At 37.3% G+C, this 27757-nt stretch overlaps 1 protein-coding gene across 1 annotated transcript in view; it reads right to left on the reverse strand.

Moving 5' to 3' along the window:
* LOC126475054 (Ca(2+)/calmodulin-responsive adenylate cyclase) overlaps nt 1-27757 on the reverse strand; it is a 375710-nt gene that overhangs the window by 60990 nt on the left and 286963 nt on the right. Inside the window, exons 20-22 of the mRNA XM_050102605.1 lie at nt 16179-16303; nt 13036-13210; nt 2492-5156 (exon numbers count right to left, since the gene is read on the reverse strand). Of these exons, the coding sequence (XP_049958562.1) occupies nt 2492-5156; nt 13036-13210; nt 16179-16303 (2965 nt within the window). The remainder of the gene's footprint in view (nt 1-2491; nt 5157-13035; nt 13211-16178; nt 16304-27757) is intronic.

A 27757-nucleotide genomic window follows, 5' to 3' on the forward strand; every position in this document is an offset into this window, starting at 1 on the left:
ATGTTTGTGTTTGTTTGTGTGTCTATCGACCTGCCAGCGCTTTTGTTTGGTAAGTTTCATCATCTTTCTTTTTAGATATATTTTTCCCACGTGGAATGTTTCCCTCTATTATATATATATATATATATATATATATATATATATATATATATATTAGAGGGAAACATTCCACATAGGAAAAATATATCTAAAAACAAAGATGAAGTGACTTACCAAATGAAAGTGCTGGCAGGTCGACAGACACACAAACAAACACAAACATACACACAAAATTCAAGCTTTCGCAACAAACTGTTGCCTCATCAGGAAAGAGGGAAGGAGAGGGAAAGACGAACCCTCTCCTTCCCTCTTTCCTGATGAGGCAACAGTTTGTTGCGAAAGCTTGAATTTTGTGTGTATGTTTGTGTTTGTTTGTGTGTCTATCGACCTGCCAACGCTTTCGTTCGGTAAGTCACCTCATCTTTGTTTTTATATATAATTTTTCCCACGTGGAATGTTTCCCTCTATTATATTGTTCTTGTAGATGTTAATGCTAATTTAATTCTTGTCCCTTTTTTATATATTTTTGTTGTTTAATTATCAAACAACATTTCAAAATATAAATGTAAATTTATACACATAAATAATATTTTAATAGAACATCAAGTGTGACTTTAGAAGGAATGTAACACCACGATGCCTAAACATAGATATTGTCAACAAAAAATGTAGCTACGAGAAAAAATGCTACTCTTGAATGAATTTCTGATAGAAAAATGCATATAGCTCTAAAATTTAGAAGTTCTGCATTGCATGGTCATTTTGAAAGCATTGTGGTGGATGTAACGCCACTCTACACTCCATGCATCCACATGTTGTTTCACTTCCTACTTTGTGTTTCATGCAAACTTGCAAATCCCCATTTTTATTTTTTAAAATCTTTTTTAGGTATTAGATTGATATGTGTTCAGCAATGGGCACAAAACTGTGCTTGGAGTCGAAGAAGTGTTTCACTTAGTGATGGTTTTCCATACTTTTCATAGTCTGGCAACTGGAGATTTTGTTTTAATATTATCTCTGCTGTATTTATTCAGTAATGAACATATATTTACTTTCTCTGGCTGGGTGTTTTTTGGATAATACACGCATTGAACAGCGCCATATCCAATGCAAACAAAATAGGTTGGCCCAACTTTCTTTCCCACGAGTGTGGCTCGTAATGTTCACGTTTGATCTGCACTGTTTTTCCAGAGTTGGTCTCATCAAAGTGTAACATAGGTTAATACAACATGAAAACCTTTACTTTTATGCTGATTTCACGGGTAGCATGTGGAAGTATTTTTAAGACATCAGTACTATTACACACACACATCACTTTCAATAAATTTGGGGACATAATACAAAACACAGTTCTGAAAATCAGTTTATGGTGCCTGAAAGTTTGTCTGCATGTTGGTAAAAGATTTTTTTGAAACTAAGTGAAATGTATTGTGTAGCACAAGTAACTCAATCCACATTGTGATGAAGGAACAACACTCTGAAATGATTAATGAAGTTTTAAAATAAAAATGACTGTTTACAGAACTTATTGTCTCTGTGTTGATAATTAAGGAGTCTTCCATGCTTCCACATGTTTTATTTGTATGGCATATGGGACCTTACCAACTGTGTCAAGTTGACACACAGTAATACTTCTGGCAAGCGCATGAGCTTGAGCCATATTTCCCACAGACAACACTATTAATTATTCTATTTAATATGATTTAGAATTCCTGTGAAGCTTATAAATATAGAAGTTTGTACATAGGCAGTCACAGAGAAAGTAGAAGAATCAGAAGTATACAAATAGCTATCAAAGAGAAAGACAGCTACAATTCATGCTTTGAGATATACACTATACACACAGAGAAGAGGGACTGCACTTTTAGCTACTACATGCTTTTTTCTCTCCAATTTCTAGTCCAAGTACCACCCATTTTACTAATTTACTGCGCAGCTATTTCCAAATTATCTATAGTTTCAAACAAGTAAGTGCTGTTATTTGCATAAGCTCTTTCCTTTAGCCTTTTCAAGATTTACAGGCTCCAGTCTGTAAACTACTTTTGATATTTTTCATCAGTATGGTAATTTAAGAATGAGAGGATTATTGTCTTGTGAACTCAAACAATGCCAATGTTTTCTCATTGATAAGTCATATGTAAGACTCAAGTATTACTCACTTACTCCTCACGAAATTTACTTTTAACTTTTGTTAAATTCACTAGAGAAATTTCATTAGAAATACATAATCAGTGCTTTTTGTATAAAACTGCATTTGTGCTGCATTACTTCTGGTTGTGCTGGTGCTATTTATGTTAGTATTTTAGTAAAATGAATATATACTAGTAAACTTCCACAAAGATGAAGTTAAAGAAATTAAAATAGAAAAGCAATAACATGCCTCAATATTTGGCTGTTAGTATTGGTCAAGACAAAAGATTACACTTTCGTTTCTGATTAAATGGGGGCCTACCTGGAACTGGAACAACGATGAACCCCCTGGTTATTATCCTTACTGACCAGCTGACTGCAACTGCTGAAATTATCACCTGGAGCTGTCAGTGGATATTTGCAACCAGTTTGTATTGGGGACACAGAAACAGGCACATGGCGCTGGATTTTTTGAGATTCCTGATTAATCTCACTTTCAGTCATTGGGATAATGTTTCTTCCCCTTTTAAGTGAACCTTCCTTGCTGCTTGTTCTTTTTGTGGGCATTCTTTCATCCTCAAACTTACAATCTACACGACAACTACATGCATTGTCATTAGAATCTGTGATATTATTCAGTTCATCCTGCTGCCTTCTTGCAAGTTCTTGTATGGCAGCTAAACCCACTTGTTCTCTTGGAGGTTGACCACTGAGATTGTTATTATTACAAATGCTAACATCTGCCTGGTTTATTACATACCTTCCTAAAACCATGGCATCCCTCTCCAGGTAAGTTGACTGGCCCAATTCAGCTAAAACCTGATTGACATTCTTTAACTCCTCTAGTGATATTATTTCTTTATTTTGGTGACTTTTCTCTGGTTTAGGAGGTATATTCTTCAAAAGATTTTGGTCCTCTAATAGCTTCTGAATTTCACGCTCAAAGTTTGGTATCTTATTAACAATGTCCGCACCACTGTGATGGTACTTAGAAATGGGAGGCACTGAAGGGAACTTCCCACTGCTTGGAGGCACTGAAGATATTGGTGAATGTGAATCACCTTTCTTAGCACCTCCAGAAGATGCACTATGATGACGAGCAATTTTGTGACCCACATCCTTCCTGTCAGTTTGACTAGAACCATCCTTTTTCGATGATTTTTCACTGGCAGATGTGATGTGTGAAACATTGTCATCATCATCATCCACATCGTCTGTAAAACCAGTCATGGACTCCTTAATATCAGAGTTCTCCACAATAGGTGACTGTCTTAAATGAGATGCAATGTTTTTACAAAAAAAGTTTTCATCTCGTTGCACTGATGCACTATCACTTTTACTATTGCTTAAAGCACTTAGCTTTTTGTCTAAACTATGGACTTGTTTTGCACTTTTCACTGCACTACGGACAGCCTGACCACTGCTTCCAGAACTCTGCAGTACATTGTGAGGCACAACTTTGTCCCGCACCGGATAACGTTGGCCACGGTGTCCGATGTACTCAAAACTGCCACAGCTGTCACCACGGTACGACTCTTGACCATCTGCTGCTGATGGAAGGGGACTGCAACAGGCTGATGAATCCATGGTGTTTGTAGTTGCAGCTAAAGCCAACAATGTAGCGGGGGGAAGATTATCTGTATTGGTTGCAACAGACGATTTATTACTTCTTCTAGAGTTACTGGTAGAGCTGCCATTGTCAAGTCGATGACGACCTGGTGACAGACTCCAGTCTCTCTTGCTGGTGGAGGACCCTCCATTATTTGAAGAATTATTCCTGCTGGACTTGCTACCTTGATGGTGACTTGATGGAGAGAAGCTGCGAGAGGATGAGAGGTTCTGTGTGAGAGGAATATCGTGTAGTGGGGGAGCACTAGGAATCTTTCCAGACACAGGGTTATTATTATGATTTCCACCTACAACAGCAGAACTACTAGGTAGGAAGCACTGACCAGGTATATAATCTACTGAGGCTCTTGGGGAATTCTCTAGGGAAGAAGAAGGATCAACTTGAATGTCTGATGGATACAACCACTGCTGGACAGAAACTTCTGCATGAAGAGGCGGTGATGGAGAAGGAGAAGCATCAGCATCTGTAGTTCGACTATAACTTTCATCTGATGAACTAATGCTAGGAGAATGGTTCAGTGAGCTTATTTCATCTGCTGAAGAATGGATGCGATGTTGTTGCTGATGGGGACTCGAGAAATATAAACCAAAGGAACTGGCACCCTGTAAACTTTCATCTGAGTAATGTCTCTGAAGTGGATTATTGCGTAATTTTGTTCTTGCAGCTGGTTCTTCCATTCTGTATCGAAACTGATGGTGAGGAGGTGGTGGGGGTGGAATTACAGTACGACCCCGATGTCTGCCGGCAGAGATATCTTTCATTGGAGGTTTTGGAAGTGGTTTTAAGTATGGCTTGAGTTCAGCTCCATTCGAGTCCCTTGTCGGATGTGGTGGATTTGCTGCACGCACCACTGCACCACTTACTCCACCAGAACCATTTGTTACAGGTCCATGGCGTACCACAATTCCTCCATCACCATTACCGCTTGCACCACGTGGCCATGGTGGAGCATATTTTGTGACCTCTGCAGACCGCTGTGAAACTTTTGTGGAAGACGTGCCCGACTGCTGGAAATTTTTGTTATGGGGAGGTAGTGGAGGTGGAGGCAAATTGCTATCATCATCCAAATTATTGTTCCTAGATTTCTTCCCTTGTCGTGGCACTATCTTGTGAGGTGCTCCAGCAGAAGGTGGAAGAAGGGGTTCACATTCTCCACCAGCTCCCGGTCCACATCCAGATCCTGATTCTCGCAAGGGTGGCAAACGTGGAGCACTCCTCATTGAATACCCTTCACTGGCATTGCCTCCGACTCTGTGACTTGGTGGTTTCCCAGCTCGGCTGCCAGAATCTCCTGATCCTCCCTGATGCATCTGGTGCACAAGAGCTAGAGGTGTTGCTACACCACCATACATGTTTCCTAGAGAAATAGAAACATAAATTAGCATGACTAGAAATGAGAATGATGATAAGAGACAAGCAAAACTGAAACATTACATTCATTCGAAACTTCACGCAACATTTTTCTACAAAGAAATCACATCTATCTAAATTATTTACAAAAGTTCCATTCATACACTAAAATTAAATATTAAACCAACCACATGTTTGCATTTTAAAATTTGATGTTAATTAAACATATGGTAGTGGGTCAAATATAAACCTGAATTTTTGTCTTTATTCTCACTCAGTGTACATCTCAGCAAGTGGATTCAAAAGACATCACACACATGTGGTGAATGGATCATGCATTTGATGAGGAACAAAAGGAGTGGATATGAATATTTTGTACTAAACTGGAACATTGTCAAACATTACAACACAGAACCACACGAAGAGGCCAAAAACAGAGCTATGAAGTAGTGTCTGCCCCTGTCAAACAGAAACAAGTTTACCAGGTAATAAAGTGCTAGTGATAGCTCTTGTTTGAATATAGAGTTGTTTTTCTGACTGATAACTTACACGAAGAAGTAACAGTGAAGTTTCCTGTGGGGCGGAACATATTACCTATCACAACAAAAGATAACAACAACCGACCCAAAATTTATTTCCTCATTATGACAATTCAAATTCTAATATTGTTCTATTAAAGATACTAAACTGGAAGAAATGTGTTTCAGAAGCTTAAAACACCCCTCTTACAGTCCATAGTTAACATGCAGAGACACTTTATTTATTTTGGTTTTTTAAATGTGAGGCAAAAGAGAATAAATAAATAAATAAGCACACAGAGAGCAGTCACGTACAAATGGCTGTAAATATAACTAGTTTGATAAAAAAGGACTGTTAATATACTTCCAAATTTGAACATTGTATGGAAATATAAGTAATCTTTGTTTTTTATTTAGTTCATTGGTTTTTTGAAAAAGTCTTATATTTGACCCACTTGTTAACATTGCATAAAACAAAACTTACAGTGCCAACAATGTAAATTAATTGCACTGAAACTCAGTGTATTAAGACAAAACTTGACACAAACTATTAGTTTCACTGATTCATAACATATCTTCAAAATGGCAACAAAAATGGCACATCTGAGGAAATGGGTTGATGTAGCTTATTCTTCATACACAGTTCTCATGGTCCTTTTGCTTCATGCATTAGGAAGTTCTAGAGCCCTCTTCAGGCAACACATTTCTGCTACAGTTTTTTCATTAAAAGAGACTTTAGCTCTCCTACAAAATCTTGATATATATATCAGTAATGACAGATACGATCCACGAATCTGAAGTAGCACTGCTAGTTAGAAAATGTGAGTAGCTCTCCCCATAATTCACAGAACTCTGCAAAAATGGGAGATGGGAATAGATAACAGATATGAAGACAGCATGGGGATTATCATACAGTTGCAACTATGAGATTCAAGCAAAGTCCACATATAGAGCCAAAGGAAGAATTTTTAATCTAATGGAGCAAGAAATATTGTGTGTGTTGGCTTCATTTTTATGAGAGTCACATTGTATTCTGATGAAGGTTCAGGAGTAAAATGCAAGTTAGAGATATTCACAAAGAAACTGAAGGTAAAATAATACATATATAATCTGTTTTTAAGAAAGTAAAGAATGAGAAATATTAAGAAATTTCCAAGGTAATCATAAGATGATTGATGACTAGCTACGAAACAATTTCTAACATTTCACCAAAGGCTGGAATGTGAACGTCAGTAAAAAACAACAACAAAGCACGCAAGCATGCTGCCCCCCCCCCCCCCCCCCAAAAAATCCCCCCACACCACCATACACACCTACCTTTCATACAGCTATTGGAAACACCCAAAATGACAAAATTACTGTTATGAGCTAATTTTTCAAATGTAGTACGTGTGTTACGAATAATGTAAATAATGTACAAGGGTCGACTAAAAAGTAATGTGTCCACCTTCATAACTCTTCAACAGTTGACAGCATTTGTATGCAGCAGGTACTGGCTTGTTCCGTAGACTCTTCTCTTCAGCTCCAGTTGGCGGGAAGCCTTAGAATTGAACAGTTGTGTTGTTACAGTGTAAAGTATGGAACCCAGCACAGATGGTCAGTCAATGTGCAGTCATTTAATTCTTGACAGCAGAAGGTGTCACCCCAAAGGAGATTCATCACAGAATGAAACGTCAGTCTGTAGAATATCAACACAAAGACTCACCCCAGAAAAAGAAATTCAACACGCAGCTCTCAGCTTGAAAAACATGGCCACAGTGTTCTGGGATGCAGATGGTGTTACCCATGTTGATTTCCTTGATCATGGAACAACAATAAATTCAGAGCATTACATCACAATGCTGTGAACTCTGAAACGACGGCTAACAAGGGTCTGAAAGGAAAAAGGAAATGTTTTCCTGCAGCATGACAATGCCAAACCATACACTTCACATGCCACCACAACAGAACTTCAGAGACTGAATCTCAGTACCATACGGCATCCTGCACACAGTCCAGATTTAGCACCATCTGACTTAGATCTGTTCCCGATAATGAAAAACAAGCTGCAAGAACATCATTATACTTCTGATGAAGACATTGAGAGAACTGTGAGACTGTGGTTGCAGAAACAGAGTGTTGACTTCTTCCGTAACAGCTTTAGAAAACCTGTTTCATCGTTGGCAGAAATGTATCCAATAGGCTGGTGATTATGTGGCAAAGTGAATATTGGTAATTAAAGATCAGATTCTAAGGATTATTTCTGCATTCGATTTATTAAAATATTCCCATCCAAACCAAATTAACGAAGGTGGATGCATTACTTTTCATTCAACCCTCTTATGTTCCGTTCAGTCTGTGATATAATGTGTCATTTCATTCTATAAGTATCTGTTAGATATGCCTATATCAGATATCATGGCATTCCGTAAACAAAAGTTGAATATGTGAAGCAGTGCATTTGCTATGGTCTTCTTGAGAGCATTGGCACTACTGTTCAGACAGATGTGGCAGCGTGAAGCTGATGTTTCTTGTTCTACAAGCCCAACAACTAGTCACAGACACTCATCATGCAAATGTCCCCCTCTATCTTATCAAAATCTCACAACAAACCTAAGAAAGAGTTTGTATATCTACCAAACACCCTTAAATTATCTCAAATATTGTTTATGAAGAACTAATGAAACTCTGGAATGAGATTTTCACTCTGCAAAGGAGTGTGCACTGATATGAAACTACCTGGCAGATTAAAACTGTGTGCCGGACTGAGACTCGAACTCGGGAACTTTGCCTTTCGCGGGCAAGTGCTCTACCAACTGAGCTACCCAAGCACGACTCATGCCCCGCCCTCACAACTTTACTTCTGCCAGTATCTCGTCTCCTACTGGCAGAAGTAAAGTTGTGAGGGCGGGGCGTGAGTCATGCATGGGTAGCTCAGTTGATAGAGCACTTGCCCGGGAAAGGCAAAGTTCCAGAGTTCGAGTCTCGGTCCGGCAAACAGTTTTAATCTGCCAGGAAGTTTCATAATGAAACTCTGGTTTTTTAGCGTTCTACTCCTACAATGAGATGGATTATTTAGTATCATATGGAACTGTATCACCACCGTAAGCACTTTACAGTAGACAGTAGACAGTAGACAGTAGACAGTAGAAAAATAATAATGACACAAACTTAGTGTAATGAAATTGCTCTTATTTGGACATGTAGTCGAAAATTTTATTTTCCAAGATCTGCCATTTTATCTTTTGGACCTTTTTAATAATTTTGTCCATTCATACAGTCTCCATTTATATTTTATCATTTTTCATAGCATTCTCTCTAACACTTGCATTGCTACTTTTATAAACTAGCTTGCAGAGATGTGGAGGATGAGAATTGTGGGAAGGATGATTTGCATTTTAGTGGATATGCCTTATAACCAACTACCTAGAGGTACATAAGATCCTGACTAGGGTAAATTCAGAAGCTCGCACATCAAACTGATTTCATCTGCAATTGTCATAATAAATCTTCAAACATTGTCTCCAATTTATAAGCCAGCATCTACTTCCACGTCATCTCCTAAGAGCTACAACATATTCCAGCACAGCTGTACAATTTTATAAACATGTGACTGGACAAACGATGGCAATAATTAGTACTTCTACACACTGGTTTCAATCTGTAGTCCAGGTTAACTAATCTATGATAAAAAATACTATTTGTATTAGAGCCTTAACCACAAACAAATGCAAGGCATCACTGAATGCAGTAGCAAAATTTTGTAACATGCTCAAGTGAGATCAAACCTGAGCAGATGACACTGTGACGTCATATTAGTTGACCATGGCAACCTCCTCAGCAATAGCAGCTGTATAAAAGATACTCTCAATAAACAGACAAGATAGGAGGGACAATAATAACTAAGACAATAACTTAAAAAAATATACAAAAACAAGGTAAAGACAACACAGAACACTGAAAGAGATTATATCAAAATTTAAACATAAAAATAAATAACTAAACAAAAATCTACAAATTAACCATTTCATTAACAAAAAAGAAAGGTTCATAACTGGTGCCATAAAGATAAGTGAAACACACCTTCCTAAAACAATAATTGTGAGAAGAACTAAATAAATACAGTTGCAGACTGGAATCATCATCTTTGAAATACACATGCTTAAAATTTTTAGCAGTTCTTGTGAGTATCATCAGCTAACTGAATATTTATTTCTGTTTCTTTTCTGTGTTAAAATGTCTACACCAAATGAGTGACTATTCAAAGAATTTTTAATGAGCGAACCCCCAACTGTACATTAAGACATTATTGACATTGAACGCGAAAAAAATTCATTGTAGCTTTCTAACTCTTTCCCTATTGATTTATATTCATAGCTTTTCTAACTAATACTCTTGATTGTTAACATATAATTTTATTTCACTCAGGAGTAAGTGGTAAATTGTCAATTTAGTAAAGTTTAGAACAAGTGAAAGAAATACATACCCATCTCAAAAATTATTATAAATGTTAATACCTTAATTACACTGACAGGGCTCTGCAGCTGTGCAGGTGTATGCATTTTTATGTGTATTTATTTATTTATTTACACGTCAAGTTCCATAGGACCAAATTGAGGAGCAAATCTCCAAGGTCATGGAACGTGTAAGTACATGAAATTACAACATAACAGTAATAACAGATAAAAATAAATGTTCATGAACCTGGAAAAAGTCAGTCCATAAGTTTAAGTAAACGCTATCAGCAATGCAATAAGAAACAGCTTAATTTTTCTAGGAACTCTTCAGCAGAATAGAAGGAGTGACCCATGAGGAAACTCTTCAGTTTCGATTTGAAAGCGCGTGGATTACAGATAAGATTTTTGAATTCAAGTGGCAGCTTATTGAAAATGGATGCAACAGTATACTGCACACCCTTTTGCACAAGGGTTGCGGAAGTCTGATCCAACTGCAGGTTTGATTTCTGCTGAGTATTAACCGAGTGAAAGCTGCTTATTCTTGGGAATAAACTAATATTGGTAACAAGAAACGACAATAAGGAATATACATATGAGAGGCCAATGTCAAAATACCCAGACTCGTGAACAGAGGTCAACAAGAGGTTCGTGAACTCTCACCACTTATTGCCCGAACCGCCTGTTTCTAAGCCAAAAATATTCAGTTAGCTATGAAGGAGGAGTTGTCCAAAAGCTCAGGAAAGTTCTCAATCCTGTTCATGACTTAACAACTCATTGCCTCAACTACACAGTGAATAGTTATCTCTACTTCTTCCATTATTTATATTCCACCAAGGAATGTCTATAATCATATTTACAGCTCTCAACTCCGTTTCATGCTCCAATAGATGACACTGGCAAGTCCTGAACATGCTATTATTTTAACTATAAATTCCCTCACTTTGTACATCAAAGTACTCTCACATGTAGAGAGATATAATGAACCTCAATCAGCACTACTGTCCGTCAATACTTCAGTCTCAATGACATTATGTCAGCATTTAGTCAGAGTTAGGAAACATGTATCCACATCTGATCTAGATAAAATACTGGAAATTTTGATTCTGTTGTACCAAATTCTTGAAGGATTTATTTCCTTATGGGAATTATAGAACACTATGTATGAAGGAATGAATGAGTGAAATAAAATGCTCCCTTTGTAACTATGATTTGATCTCCATGTATGATCGCTTGTTTTTCTGGCACCTACTGAAACCTAATTGAATACACAGGATACTTTTTTGATTACCTACTTGACCATACCTGATGGTATCTTACTTCTCTCAGCAACAAATATCATCTGCTATAATTTGCACAACAGTCATTTAACTTAGCTTATTCATCTAGGAAGCACACTGCTGCTTCTCTGCTCACTCTGTCATTTATATCTTCATCAATACTTTTAATATGTTAATAGTAATCCATCATGCCTGCCACTGCAAACATTTGTTGCTACTATTTCCATGCTTGCACTGTGAAATAACAATGCAGACTATCTTGAAATGGAATGTGGCTGCACCTGATCATACAACCACATTGGTTCCCATTATGGCCAAGTTTCAGTGATAATTCACAAATTCATACAAAAATGAACAATGTGAGATAAACAGAGAAAGAGGGAAAGAATTAAAAATGAACAGCAGAAAAGACAGAGGACAATGTGGAGGAAGAAACTGCACTAATAGTAGTTGACAAGTTAGAATGGGAAAGTTCATGAGGAAGACATCACATTATTACAAGTCTCAGAGAAAATCACTTAAATAAAATATTTTGCTTGTTTTCAGTGAATAACATTCCAGAGCTCTATAGTCTGATAACTAATCATTTACAAAGAAAGTTACCATTGCACAAGATCATGCAGTCCTTAATAATATTTTACGTCATCTTGTGGCATCTGTTTAAGGATTAATGAACATTGTCATAATGATACAATTTCATAAAATCTAATCATTCCCAGCCACATTGTGTAGTTCAAACATCATGCGCTTTCATCCAAGTACATCCCAATAATTGCTGAGTGGTAACTGCTAACTTGAGGTTTGAACAACTTAGCACAACTATAGGTCCAATAAGATTTTATTATAACTGTGTAAGGGGTTGAGCATTTCCAGTACAGTATTGTACTACATATAGTCTTTAAAGGAATTTGTTATTCATAACTGACTGCACTTTTTAGAAGAACAACTATGTCAATATATACAGTGTAAGAAAAATGTTGCCCTTCATCATAATTTAATTTAACTTTAGAAGTATCATGCAATGCTAATACCAAATTGGAAAGCAAGCCAAATAATTTTCTTTGACTAAATTCCTTTGATTGCATACTAATTTTTTATTTATAACTTGTTTGTTTTACAGTCCAAAGGAATTACATTTGGCCTTCTGTTGTTAAATTAACTTTTTTACTGTTCTGTAAACTTACACACAAATAGCATGCTGCCATATTTAATTACAAATTAGATTAAGAAGCCTGTAAATACCCATCTCATGTGATTTTGATATTCCATGCAAATAATCCATGCAACCTTATGAACTAACTAATGAGGCTATTCACAAAATTTTTGTTCTATAATCAGTCATGAACAATAATCAAATTACAAAAGTCATCCTGAAAGTTATATGCACAGGTTATAAAGAACAATAAAATGGATTTTTAAATGCACCCAATTCACATAATTTTGGATTAGAATATTCTATGATCGTACAGACACAGCTGGAGATGTGTCTTAAACCAACACTTAAAAGCTGAAACGACAGGAACTTTATAGACAAAAACACAAGCTTAGCAATAAGAAATGGTATAAAAGGATGAAATGGAGAGAAAGATGTATTAACAACTCTTATCAAATACACGTTTATCATGTTGTGCAATGCCAAAGAAAAGTCTCCTTACCCAAACTAGGACCAGTTCTGAGGCTTGGGAGATCATCAACTCTCACTGTTCCAGGTTGCTTACGGTCTGTCAGAAAGTAGGTTGTCATATCACCTTTACCTTTCACTTTTACTTTACCACGGCACTGGAATTCATATGGGTAATTCTTCAGTACTTGATAAACTTCTTCAGTTACCTACAAGCAATTAATTCTTGCAATTATTTTCTGAGTGTTTCGAAACTTAACAAAGTCATGCACATATAGATGGAACACATCTAGAAAATACAATAAAGTTTCAATGCAGTGATGCATTGGAAGATCTTAGTTATTTTCTGAACCCTGATAGAAGTAGCCAATGTCCTCGTTGTAAGCTTTACAAGATATATGTCTCTGCTCTTTATATCCAGCCATATGTTATCCAACTGCCACATGACTCTTGATTAACAGTGTAGCAACTATGTAAAGGATTACATCACATACTGCTAGACTTTTTTCTTCACAACACAATTTTACCACTTTGTCAGCTGCCTCATTCCCACGTCAAAATTTCACCATTGTTCCTTGCTGCCGTAACTGTAAAAGTATGTTCTGAATATCGTGAATCTACTGGTTACAAGTGTTGAACAAAATCTTCGATATTATGTAGTCTACACTGTCCCCATCAGATGATCATTCTCACACCTCCTTTTGCAACACCACTGATTGTATTAAGTTAAGAGTACACACCAACTAACCATTATAATTTTTGTCAGTATTTTCATGAAGAGGTCACTGGTAAGCAGCGTTCAACTTTCACTCAGCTCTGAAGTATCTCATAAAAAGTGAGAATAATTAATCTCTGCAATTTGATGCATTTCTTACTTATATAAGAAATTATATATTCTGTCTGAGGTCTGCTGCAACAAGAACTTTGATAATAAACAAGATAACAATTTTAATTCTGTGCTGTTTACATTATTTAAATTCTCTCTTAGATTAAGGCTTAAATTTACTCATGTTGTATGGAACTGGGTGAGGTCAATGACTGTATTATAAATTTATGACATAATTTTTACTGCTGCTCTAACTTTTTACTAATTTTTATTACTGTTCCGCATTTTGGCAGTGTGCTGGCATCATTAGGTGCACTGCAGTTAGATGTTCATCTACATGAGGTGTGATGAGGATTATTTGCTGGATATGCCAGATGCATAATATTCCAAAATTTAACCATTTTTGCTGGAAACTTGTCTTGCAAACATCTAAATGTGCAAGTGTAAAGTGAAGGTGTCGTATTCATTGCTGTGCTCTGTGTTGCAGACAAATAAATTTCCAGGAAAAATTATTAAATTTTGGTACATATCCTCACTGGCACACCCAGAAAATAATCCCCATCATACTTCAGATTAACATACATGTAACTGCAGTGCATCTGATGATAGCAGCATGCTGTCAAAACATGTTGTGCTAATAAATATTAGCAAAATGTTACTGACACAGTAAAAATTATTTCATAAAATTAAATTAAGAATATGCAACTCGATTTGTGGGAAGAATAGGATGCAACTTGATTTGTAGGAGAATAGAGAAGTTAGAAATATGAGATCTCTTCACTGACTATTTAGATACAGGGCATTTGATAATTCTATAGCATTGATGCAAGTGAATCAGATACAAAATTTCCTTCTCTTTGATTTCTTCAGTGGCTCCAGTACTTCAGGAGATCGGGTTAAAGATTACTGCTCAAACAAACAACTGTGCACATCCACAAAAGGTAATGTTAAATATCTGGTAGCTCAGCGACAGTGTGGTGTACTATGTATTGCTTCCAGACGTGTAACTGTCACTGCTGAAATTTATTGTCAACAAATCAAAAACTGTCCAACAACAACAACCATGAAGACTGTGTCCAGTGATGCTACTACACATTAATGCCTGCCCACTTTCTGCTAGGCTGACAAAAAACACTATACATGAGCTATGTTGGGAAGTCATTCTGCACCCATATTATTCGCTTGATTTTGTGCAGTTATAGTTTCACCTTTTCTGCTCTCTATGCAATAATCTCCAACGAACCACCTCCCTGGATGGAAATTCATTCTAAACATGGCTTGACGAGTTCTTCATCTCAAAGTCACGTGATTTCTAATTGTGGAATTGAAAAGTTACCCCACCATTGGTAGACTGTTGTAAATAGGGAAGGAGGACATATTATTGATAAATCTCTGTTACGTGTACCTACTGTGTTTATTAAATTTATGGAAAAATTCTACGAACTTAGGCACCAACCCAATATATGCTGCAGCCTTTACTGTGATTTTATCAAATAAATATTCTATAAAATTACTGCAGGCGTGTTCTGGCTTGTGCTCAGGTTTCTCCAATTCTACTCTCAACATACAGGTGTCTAGAGATTCTATGGTTGCTCTTGCGTTAAGGTGTTACAAATTTAGCAGCCACATCATCTCATCAAAAGCTATGGTATAAATCCTTTTCTAAAATTACTGTTGATTACACAAATTAAATAGTTAGTCTCTAGTACTTCTTTTAACAAGGCAAAATTCAAGTACTGGTAACACATACATTTGCAAATTAGAAAACTAATTTTAGCTTTCAGAACTGTTAATTTCTTCCTCAGAAAGGGAAGAGGGGCAGGTCACCCAATGGACTGAGATTGACCTCTCTCATCCTGGGGTCTGACTGATCCGCCTCTTCTATCTAACTTTCTCCCTAACCTATACCTCTTTCCTCACTTTGAAACTATCAATAATTTTTTCAACTTTTAAATGTGCCTATCAGCAGTACTTACATTTCTCAACCTGAAGGTAAATAATTGCCATTAGTTCTGTCTGTTCTGTAGTCTTATGGGTTTCTCAAATAAATTTCCCTTTTCGGTGCAGTCGTTTATTAACAATCATTTAAGAATTGTGGTAGTTATGGCCCTCTACAAATTGCACAGGCAGAATGATGTTAATGTTTTATTAATAGTTGCCACTACGTGTACTTTCTTTCTCAATTCATTCCATAAAGCTGAAATTTTCCCTTCATGACAGGATCTACAGAACATGATGAGTGGTAGTGAGGATTCTGCAGGAGGTAGGATTACATGTTCCCCAATGTTACCGTAATATCTGCTTACACAATCAACAAAGATACACATGCAATTTATATTACAATAAAATACCTGTATGTGATTTGGTAAGCCCGTTGAATCCATGCGGCTCGCAACATTCACTGTATTCCCCCAAATATCATACTGTGGCTTCCGAGCACCAATTACACCTGCCACCACAGGTCCAATATTGATACCTGCAGTAAGGAAATCAGGTGCAAGTATAGTATTAATAGAGGTGTAGAATACATACAACAATTAGCTGAAAGCTCCTCTCCTTCCTTCTCAGCATGGATTTTTGACAGAAATCCAATAGCCATTTCAATGTATGTGAAGTAAAAACATGAAAAGAATTTTAAATGTTGCAGAATTAGTGTTACTCCACTTACTGGCAATATATGATTATACATATATCTCTCACCATTATGGCTACACTGGGGTTGGTTGCAAGTTGGCAAAGACAATGAATGTGAAACTGAATTCTTAGATTTGGTGGCAGTCTGATGTGAAGCATAGCCTGAAGTCTAAGTTTGGTTCAAAGGGGCAGTTTACGTATGGGTTGTTAAAAACAGTATAGAATGCGTCAATTAATATAGGGTTGTGCCACATGGAGTGGACAATGGGAGAAAGAAGCAAGAATAGGAGGGAGGTTTGCGCTTAGGGCAGGGCTATCGGAGGTTGAGGCCTGGAGGATTATGAAATCATCTGGTTTTTCCTCACCATCACCCCTGCCTCTATTCTCTCTCTCTCTCTCTCTCTCTCTCTCTCTCTCTCTCTCTCTCTCTCTCTCTCTCACCCCCCCCCCCCCCCTCCTCACTTCCAAATCCACTCTCATCCATCATCATGTGCCACGCGCAATTGTCCATGCCTGCAGCCAGAAGAGTATCAACTCTCCACCTGCTACGAGAATCTCAATGTAACAAGTGCGGAGGATACGGACGGAGACTGCGGATAGGTAGTGCTAGGTGGGAATGTGAATTGGCTGGAAGGCATATTGAGGTAGTCCGTGCAATTATAATAAACACTCTGGCCAGATGGTGCAGTGGTTGACGCAACTGCCTAGTAAGCAGGAGATTCCAGGTTCAAATCCTGGTCCAGCACACATTTTCAAACATCATCATTGATTCTGCACGAAGTCCCAAAGCAGCCGAAATCAATAGTTCCTCCTCCACCTTGAACTAACTTAATATTCGTATACTGTGCACCTGCTGCCGCCTCCTCCCTCTTAACCATCAGCTTTCCTTCCCCAAGCCTCCCACCCTCCTACCCCATACCTCTTTTCTTCCCTAGCCCACTCCACCACTACCAGACACAAACCCTCAATCCATGTAAGCTGCAGTGTGGGAACAATGTCAGCAACGCGCGGGTGTGTGTGTGTGTGTGTGTGTGTGTGTGTGTGTGTGTGTGTGTGTGTGTGTGTGGGCGCGCACGTGCGTGTGCGTGTGCGTGTGTGTGTGTACACCAAAACTTCGAAAGTTACCAAAGTTCTCAGACTTGTTTACATGCCTTTCACAATTTAGCATCTCTAATGTATGGTGAAATGTTATCTTATAACCCTTACTCCTTACATTATCAAGATAGATTTCAGTTATTTTTCTTATAAAAGCATCACTCCAGCTGATAATATAGCAACAGCCTACACATGAATCATTTTGTATTAATTCAGGGTGTTTCCCCCTCCTTGGCATCCACACTGTGATTACCAAACTATGTGATAGAGCCCCTTCCTTGTTCCTATATTAGTAACATGGTGAACATGTGCACAACATTGTGAGGGGTCACCAACTTTTATAGCTAAATTTAGGCACTACCTTGAAAACATTAAACTAGTTAATGAAATACCTGATACCAGTTAAAATAGGACCAAACGGTACATGCTTCTAATGTAGTATGTGATACATGGTAATTTTATTATTTATTATTATAATGTTGATGAAATATATGATTATGTTTCTTTCTGTTATCACATATAAATGATTGTTTAACATCATTTGAAGTAATTTAATGCCTTGCAGAAGACAAAGTTCATCCTCTCATTTCTTACGAAAAGTTATGAAAATGGTTCAAATGGCTCTGAGCACTCTGGGACTTTAACATCTGAGGTCATCAGTCCCCTAGAACTTAGAACTACTTAAACCTACCTAACCTAAGGACATCACACACATCCATGCCTGAGGCAGGATTCGAACCTGCGACCGTAGTGGTCGCGCAGTTCCAGACTGAAGCGCCTAGAACCGCTCGGCCACAGTGGTCAGCTGAAAAATTATGACTCTGTTAAAAATGAAAACTGCATATATACGTATTTCTGCCAAGTCAGTTCAATAGTTTCACTATCTTGAAAACACAAAGTTCTTAATAGAATGCAATTTTTGAATAAGATATGCAGAATTTTCAAACAAACTTATTTGGAAAACACAGTAAAATGTCTTAGTCAATCATTCAAAATGCAAACATTTCAGACTTTAACAACCTTTAATGGGATTATTTGTATGAATTAATAAAACTATAGCACTGAAACATCTACAAATGTAGGCAACCAAAATAGTTAAATACTGCAGCTGAAATCTTCATCTATCGAAGACAGGTGTTAAAACCTAAATTTGTACAGGAAAGGTGTCCGTTTGACAAAAACTGCTATTTCAGATGTGTTAGTTTTTTATGGAGAATATGTTGTCATATTTAAAACTCCACAAACGTGTAATTCTTCAATGTAAATCAAGAAAAATTAACATTATAATAATGAAATACTTGTTGTAATTATTACTTGTTTATGTAAGGGCCAGCACAAAGCCAAGGAAGTTAGTTGTTATTGGTTGTTGAGAAGTTGTTGGTTTGTGCGACAGATTTTGAAGCTAAAATGTACTATTTTTCAGCCTTTTCACTTCTTCAGATCTTTGCACTGTAACCAATAACGAACCATATTCCTTCTGTTGTATCAGTACACAACACTAAACTAATTTTGTATTAATGACACTCTTGCAGCTTCATATTCAGCTGTAGATAGGATGGTATATTAGGCACTTACATGTACCAGAAAGAGAGCTCAATGAAGATATTAGTCACCCCGATGAATAATAAACTGATGTGGCACCAGCACTTGGGTAAGTTAACTAAAATGTTCGGTGCTACCTGCTTTGTACTTTGTAACCTGTCTCACTGAGTTGATCTGCAGATTGAATTGTTAGCATGCAAAACTGTGGCAAGAATTTCTTATCACATTCCACTTTGAAAAGTTTTGGTCAAGAATGACCAATGGCTATGAAATATACCTTCGGCCAATATTCGCTCTACAGAATAGTGAAATAACTCTGGCCCCAGTGAGTTTTGTGTGTGACAGTCATAACGATGATAGTATGCATGCGCGGTGATGAGCCACATGTTTACTACTCATCACAGGAGTTGACTTTTCCAAGGGATATACCATGATGTTCTATATAATGCAGATGCTTTTTGATCGTATAAAGAATCAGGTATCAAGAACAAAACTTCTGCTCTGTACAGGATCCTTACATATTAAAAGCAAGCAACAGACCAGAACTCATATCTTAAAACTTAATATAGATAGACCTAAAGTTGTGAGCGTGTCCTTGAGTGATGCCCTGATAGCTCAGTTGGGAAAAGCACTTCTCAAGAATGGCAAGGCTCCAAATTGGGTTTGAGTGTAGCTTCCAAAAGAACTGCAGGTGTTTTGATTTGTTAAGAAGGTGCAAGGTATAATAATGAATAGCTAAGTAAAAGTTCTATATCATTCTGCTACCATTTTTAACTATATTTGTGAAATGCTTCATAAGTAGTAAATTGAATAAACATGAAGATTATTGACTTTAAAAGTACCCACAGCACAGTTGATAGCAGTATGATTACAGCACATAGCTGCACAATAATTTTGCTACAGCAACCAACATCCATTTCATATCTTTGAAAAATGCCATATGTCTACTCGTAATGTTTCTTACATTTTGACTATGTTCATTTGTCACAATGTCATGTGAAGTGTAATTATGTTCGAGATTTTCCAATTATTTATGGAAATTAGCATATATCCTACACTAATTTATCTGCACCTACATGTACGTCTATATTCTGCAAACCACTGAACTGCATGACAGGGTACCTAAGGATGTATTAAGCTTTCTTTCTTTTACATTCAAATATGAAATGCAGGAGGGATGATATATAAAATTTGGCACTTCATGATTATCAGCATCAGTGTGACGCTCTCCTATGGGCCGAAAAAAGTTCTGCCCTTTTGTGCTGCTCTACTCTGTATGTATTTAGTATGTCTAGTTAATTCACCTGCTTTTGCTATGAATGAGCCAATGTGATCATTCCATTTAATATCCCTACAATCGTATTACACCTAGGTATTCATACGATTTGAATGATTCTAGCTGTGAGCCTGTGAAACTGTAGTAATGCGATACTATATTTTTGTGTCTTGGAAGTGAACAGTTTTTCATTTCTGAATATTTCAAGCAAGTTGCAACTCTTTACAGCATCGTATCAGGATCTGACTGATATTAGCAATTCATTCTCACACAACATAGTAGACTCTCATGAATGTACCTACTGGAGAGTCATGTATTCCAACACTGACAGCCTAATACAGTAAAGAGTTTCCAGAATGAAATTTTCACTCTGCAGCACTTTCTTCCAAGAGTGCTACCTCTGCAAGGTTTGCAAGAGAACTTATGTGAAGTTTGGAAAGTAGGATATGAGGCACTGGCGGAAGTAAAGCTGTGAGGATGGGTTGCGAGTCGTGCTTGGTATCTCAGTTGGTAGAGCACTTGTCCGCGAAAGGTAGAGGTCCTGAGTTCAAGTCTTGGTCCAGCACACAGTTTTAATCTGTCAGGAAGTTTCACAGTAAAGAGTTAATTATCCAAACTGAACGACTGCTTAAGTGAACTGCTGCTCACTCATGTGCACCAAATCATGCAAGACAGCGAAATTGTAAACTTTGACACTGATGAAGCTGATGCCACTAGTACCTCATCAACTAGTGGTCCAGAAAATGAATGTGAAAATACAACACCCGCTTCTGAAGCATTTAATGGTATAGATACTGCCTTTTGATGGTTTGAAGCTCAAAATGAAAGTGATCAGTATTAGATATCTGTTCTGAAAGAAGTGAAGCTTCTCATAAGTGGGTAGGTGTGCTTAGACAGACCAACATTAAAGACTTTTTAAGCATTAGTTCTATCTGTATATACTACACATGCAAAATGCATATGTATTACATATTTTTTTGTTTACTACACTACAATACATAAATTTTTGTTACAGTACAAGAGATCTGTGTTGCTCTACATATATTTAGTATTTATTGGTAAATTAGTAAATAAAATTATACAGTTCAATTAACTGAATAAGCTAGTTTTATGAACACTCCTATCTTAACTGAAAAGTAATTTTCTATGATGATTCCTTCAAATAACACATTGTGTTTGTCATTCTGCACATGCAGTGCAACATGTGCAGGAGGTTGTTAACCCTCCTTAACTCTCCTCCTCTCCCACACCCCCTCCCCACCCCACATGAATAATGGGCGTTGCCACAATTGGGTGGCTTAGATGTCTCAATGATGCAGATAGCTGCACCGCAGGTGTAAGCACACAGGAAGGAAGAAGCCAAGATCACATGAGGTACTTTAAGATGTACAGATGACTATAGTAGCTGCAGGGGCAACAGTCCGGATGCCTGACTGATCCGGCCTTATAAAGAGGAAGGAGCAACTACAGCTGTATTATTTGTCTGATGATGAACAGCACTAACGTGTAGTTCAACCGTATATGATGAACAAACTGTAAAGGAAACCAAGGAGAAATAGCAGTGAAGGAAACAAAGGAGAAATTTGGGAAATAAAGTTCAGGAAGAAGAAATAAAAATTTTGATGCTTGCCAATGACACTGTAATTCTGTCAGATATAACAAAGAACTTGGAAGAGGAGTTGGCTGGTATGGACAGTGCCTTGAAAAGAAGTTATAAGATGAATATCAACAAAAGTAAAACAAGCGTAATGGAACATAGTTGAATTAAAGCAGGTAGTGCTGAGGGAATTAGATTAAGGTATAAGTTTTGTCATATGGATGCAAAGTAACTGACAATGGCCAAAATAGAGAAGACATAAAATGCATACTGGTAGCAGGAAGATAAGTGTTCCTGAAAAAGAGAAATTTCCTAATGTTGAACATAAATCACTGATAAACAATTCAGACAAGAGAACTATAAAAGCTTTTAAAATGAGGTGCTTCTGAAGAATGTTGAAAATTAAATGAGTAGATTTGACCAAAAGTATGGTTAACTGGTAGGACACATTGGGGCATTCATCAAACCTCAGTTTGGTAAATGTGGGAAGTCTTAGGGGTGGGGGTGGGGGTGGGGGTGGGGGTGGGGGTGGAGGTGGGGGTGGGGGTGGAGGTGGGTGGGGGGGGGGGGGGTTTGGATAGTAAAGCATGTACGGACTTGACTATATTAAACAGGTTCAAATACACACAGCTTGCAGTAGTTATTAGAGATGAAATGTCTTGCTGCATCAGACCAGTGTTTAGCCTGAAAACAACAACAACACAATTAGTTTTATGTGATGTCAGGTGTTTATGAAGATGAAAATAACCATATCATGGCAGCAGCAGTTGCCATCTTGACTGTGCACCGAGTATTTAAATAGTGTACATTTTAGTGTCATTATGCAGATAAAAACAAACATACTTATCAAATCAAACAATGGAAAATCCAGGATGGAATGTAACAATACCAGAGAAGGAAAGTTGCTACTCACCGTATAGCAGAGATGCTGAGTCGCGATAGGCACAATAAAAAGATTCACACACTCATAGCTTTCGGCCACTAAGGCCTTTGTCAGCAGTATACACACACACACACACACACACACACACACACCCACACACGCACGCACGCACGCACGCACGCACACACACACACACACACGCACGCACGCAACTTGCATGCACGTCTGCAGTCTCAGAGAGCTGGGAAATGGCAGTGTAGTTTCAGCTCTCTGAAACTGCAGACGTGTGTGCGAGTTGCATTTGCACGAGTGTGTGTGTGTGTGTGTGTGTGTGTGTGTGTGTGTGTGTGTGTGTGTGTCTACTGCTGACAAAGGCCTTAATGGCTGAAAGCTATGCAAGTGTGAATCTTTTTATTGTGCCTATCACGACTCGGCACCTATCAAATTATTGACACTGACACTTCAAGGAGTGCATGAATTGAATAAAATCATATTCAAACCCACTATCTGTATTACCCCTGTATATTCATTTTCTTAGAGCAGTGCTGGTTGTTAAAGAGAATTTGTGAACAGAAACTGGTAACTTTAGCTTGGTAAATACAGATTCATTAAAAAAAAGTTCTGAGATTATGAATGGAGTCCCTGCTATTCACTTGTATTAAAAAATAGAACATTGCAATTTAGGGGCTGAGCCAGGTACGAGAACAGTCACCGAGCACCAAGGCATGGGGCATTGTAGTAGTTGTGAGAGGAGGTGGGGTATCAGAATGGCTAAACACTACTCGAAAATCCCATGGTGGATGATGAAACTGCCACCACATGAATATGGACACGAAACAAAGTGGCCTGGTTTTGATTGTGCTAAAACTGAAGCTCTGAATATTCACTAAAAACTCACAAACCATCTCCAGACAGTCTACAGAAAATCCAAAGACAGTGTAGAAATTCAATAAAGAGACAAACTCATTAACAGTTTTGCCATATGTATGAATTAATTATTAATGAAGTTTTTAACATTCATACTGAAAATTGTAAATAAAATTGGTAGCAGATGCTACAGATATGCAACCTATGCTTATAAACACAGTTGGATAGGACTTTATGTCAGCTAAACAATATCATGGTTCTATTATTGTTGTTCAAATACACATATTGTTAGAAATAATTTACTGATCAATTCTTGAAATAATGCCAGATTTATCCACATGCACACTATAGATTTTTCAATAAGTTAATTTTTGTAAGATGAGAGGATATGAGTCACAGTACTGGAGTGGCAAACTGAATAAAGGTATGAACTCTACTAGGTTTTAACTGTTCTGTTTACAGTGTAAGTTAGGGTGTTTGCAGCAATGCCCTCACTATACGTTCATTGGACATTTTGATCTCCCAGACAAGGTTTGTAGATTAGATTAGATGTACTTTTCATTCCAGTTGATCCATAATGAGAAGAACCTCTAGGATGTGGAACATGTCAGAAAACAATAATACACAATAAATATTTACAACATTAGATCAGATCTGCTAATGTACCATCTACAGATCCAAACTTAAATTTCCCTTATGGATGTGGAATTGTTCAGAAAATCTTAAGCTTGTTTACATTTCAAAGTATGTAACAGTTGTCATCACATATTAAATGTTCAGTATACTTAAGTTGATATGATCATTCTTGGGCTACTGTAGCCAAGCATAAATAATCATTTTACAGCACTTATTTACCATGTTCACATTATACTGCACAAAATTTGTACAGAAGTCTGAGTGTAAGCAACATGCACATTATGCAATATCATTAGTAACACATGCATCAATTGGTTCTGCTAAGAAATTGATCAGTAGAGTAGGAGGAGTTGGCCACCAATAAATCCTTTAGACTCTTCTAAAACTGAACTTAATTGTTAGTTAAACTTTGTATGGCTGCTGGCAAGTTCTTGAAAATGTGTACTGCTGAATAGTGGACATCTTTCCGAACCAAAGTGACTTTAAATCTTTGTGAAAGTTATTCTTATTTCTAGTACTGCCTCCATGAACTGAGCTGTTGGTTTGGAAAAAGAAGATACATTTTAATGACAAATTTCATTAAGGAATAAATATATTGGGAAGCACTAATTAGTATCCCCAGTTCCTTAAACAGCCTACTGCAGTACGTTCTTGAGTACACACCACAAATAATTTGATTGCACGTTTCTGGGCTCAGAAAACTTTAGCTTGGCTTTATGAGTTACCCCAGAAAATAATCCTGGATGACATTATGGAATGAAAGTACACATAGTATGCTAGCTTTTTCATTTTTATATCACCTATGTCTGAAAACATTCGCAATGCAAACATAAATGTGTTTAATGCTTCAGCAGTTCTCTGGGATGTTCCTCCCATTTAAATATGTCAGCACACAGTAATACCACGAATTTAACACTGTCAACTTCTTCAATCTGCTTGTTGTCATATTTAAGGCGTATATTGGTAGGAAACCTTTACATGTTCTGAACTGCATATAGTATGTTTTTTCAAGGCTTAATGACAGGGAATTGGCTAGGAACCATTGATTAATGTTCATGAAAATTTCATTAGCTGATCTTTCTAATGCTGTACTTGATCTACTATTCACTGCAAAGTTTGTATCATCTACAAACAAAAAAAACATGGCACATGGTAATGTTACTGGTGAAAGGTCATAGAGATACACCAGAAAAAGTAAGGGCCCTAAGATGAAACACTGGGAGACATTACATGTTACTGGTTCCCAGTAGGATGATGACTGATAGCTTAATACACATCAGTTTCCTATTGACAGCCTTTGTTCTCTGTCAGATATATACAATTTGAACCATTTTGCAGCATATCCTGTTACACTGTAGTATTCTACAGTAATTTACTTAAAAGAATATTGTGATTAACACAGTCAAATGCCTACGACACAAAATATACAAGAAGTTTAAATATAAGTTGTTCATTCAGCAATGTACAGATTTTAATAATGTAATATCAGACTGCAAATAAGCTAGAAGTATATGTAATGTATGTCTGAAACAAGTGAAAGTTTTAATATGTGTAATCGTGAGAATGGTGGTCTAGTTGTAAGCTACTCCACTGAACCTTGGGGTGATCAACATGACCAAGTTTTTCAAATAGGCAGGTAGAGAACGGTTGGTAGATCTTTTGATATTTGTGAGTTTGTTGGTAAGGTTGTGTTTTGTAAGGTTTGCATGGATGGCCCACCATGTAAGTTTCGTTGTTGATTGAGACTTAGCATTATTTCAGTGTGCAGCTACTTCACACTTTCAATGCGTACCAATTCAGGAATTAGAAATATTTTGAACTCTGAGTGCTAGTATCATTATTAATGACTGAACTTCTGTTAAGGTGATTTTTTATTCTATAAACTCTTCACGCAGTATATCTTCCATTTCATGAAGATGAAATGGGAGATATCATACTGCGTGGAGAGTTTGATAGAGCACTGGAAGACCTAAGTCGAAACAAGGCCCCGGGAGTAGACAACATTCCATTACAACTACTGACAGCCTTAGGAGAGCCAGTCCTGACAAAACTCTACCATCTGCGAGCAAAATGTATGAGACAGGCGAAATACCTTCAGACATCAAGAAGAATATAATAATTCCAATCCCAAAGAAAGCAGGCGTTGACAGATGTGAAAATTACTGAACTATCAGTTTAATAAGTCACGGCTGCAAAATACTAATGCGAATTCTTTACAGACGAATGGAAAAACTGGTAAAGCTGACCTCAGGGAAGATCAGTTTGGATTCCGTAGAAATATGGGAACATGTGAGGCAATACTGACCCTACGACTTATTTTAGAAGCTAGATTAAGAAAAGGCAAACCTACGTTTCTAGCATTTGTAGACTTAGAGAAAGCTTTTTGACAATGTTGACTGGAATACTCTTTCAAATTCTGAAGGTGGCAGGTGTAAAATACAGGGAGCGAAAGGCTATTTACAATTTGTACAGAAACCAGAGGGCAGTTATTAATGAGTCGAGGGACATGAAAGGGAAGCAGTGGTTGGGAAGGGAGTGAGACAGGGTTGTAGCCTCTCCCCGATGTTGACCAATCTGTATATTGAGCAAGCAGTAAAAGAAACAAAAGACAAATTCGGAGTAGGTATTAAAATCCATGGAGAAGGAATAAAAACTTTAAGGTTCGCCGATGACATTGTAATTCTGTCAGAGACAGCAAAGGACTTGGAAGAGCAGTTGAACGGAATGGATAGTGTCTTGAAAGGAGGATATAAGATGAACATCAACAAAAGCAAAACGAGGATAATGGAATGTAGTCGAATTAAATCAGGTGATGCTGTGGGAATTAAATTAGGAAATGAGACGCTTAAAGTAGTAAATGAGTTTTGCTATTTGGGGAGCAAAATAGCTGATGATGGCTGAAGTAGAGAGGATATAAAATGTAGACTGGCAGTGATAAGGAAAGCATTTCTGAAGAAGAGAAATTTGTTAACATCGAGTATAGATTTAAGTGTCAGGAAGTCATTTCTGAAAGTATTTGTATGGAGTGTAGCCGTGTATGGACGTGAAACATGGACAATAAATAGTTTGGACAAGAAGAGAATAGAAGCTTTCAAAATGTGGTGCTACAGAAGAATGCCAAAGATTAGATGGATAGATCATATAATTAATGAGGAGGTACTGAATAGAATTGGGGAGAAGAGGAGTTTGTGGCACAACTTGACTACAAGAAGGGATCGGTTGGTAGGACATGTTCTGAGGCATCAAGGGATCACCAATTTAGTACTGGAGGGCAGCGTGAAGGGTAAAAATCATAGAGGGAGACCAAGAGATGAATACACTGAGCAGATTCAGAAGGATGTAGGCTGCAGTACGTACTGGGAGATGAAGAAGCTTGCACAGGATAGAGTAGCATGGAGAG

Source organism: Schistocerca serialis, chromosome 4 (genome assembly GCF_023864345.2).
Source record: "Schistocerca serialis cubense isolate TAMUIC-IGC-003099 chromosome 4, iqSchSeri2.2, whole genome shotgun sequence".
NCBI lineage: Eukaryota > Metazoa > Arthropoda > Insecta > Orthoptera > Acrididae > Schistocerca > Schistocerca serialis.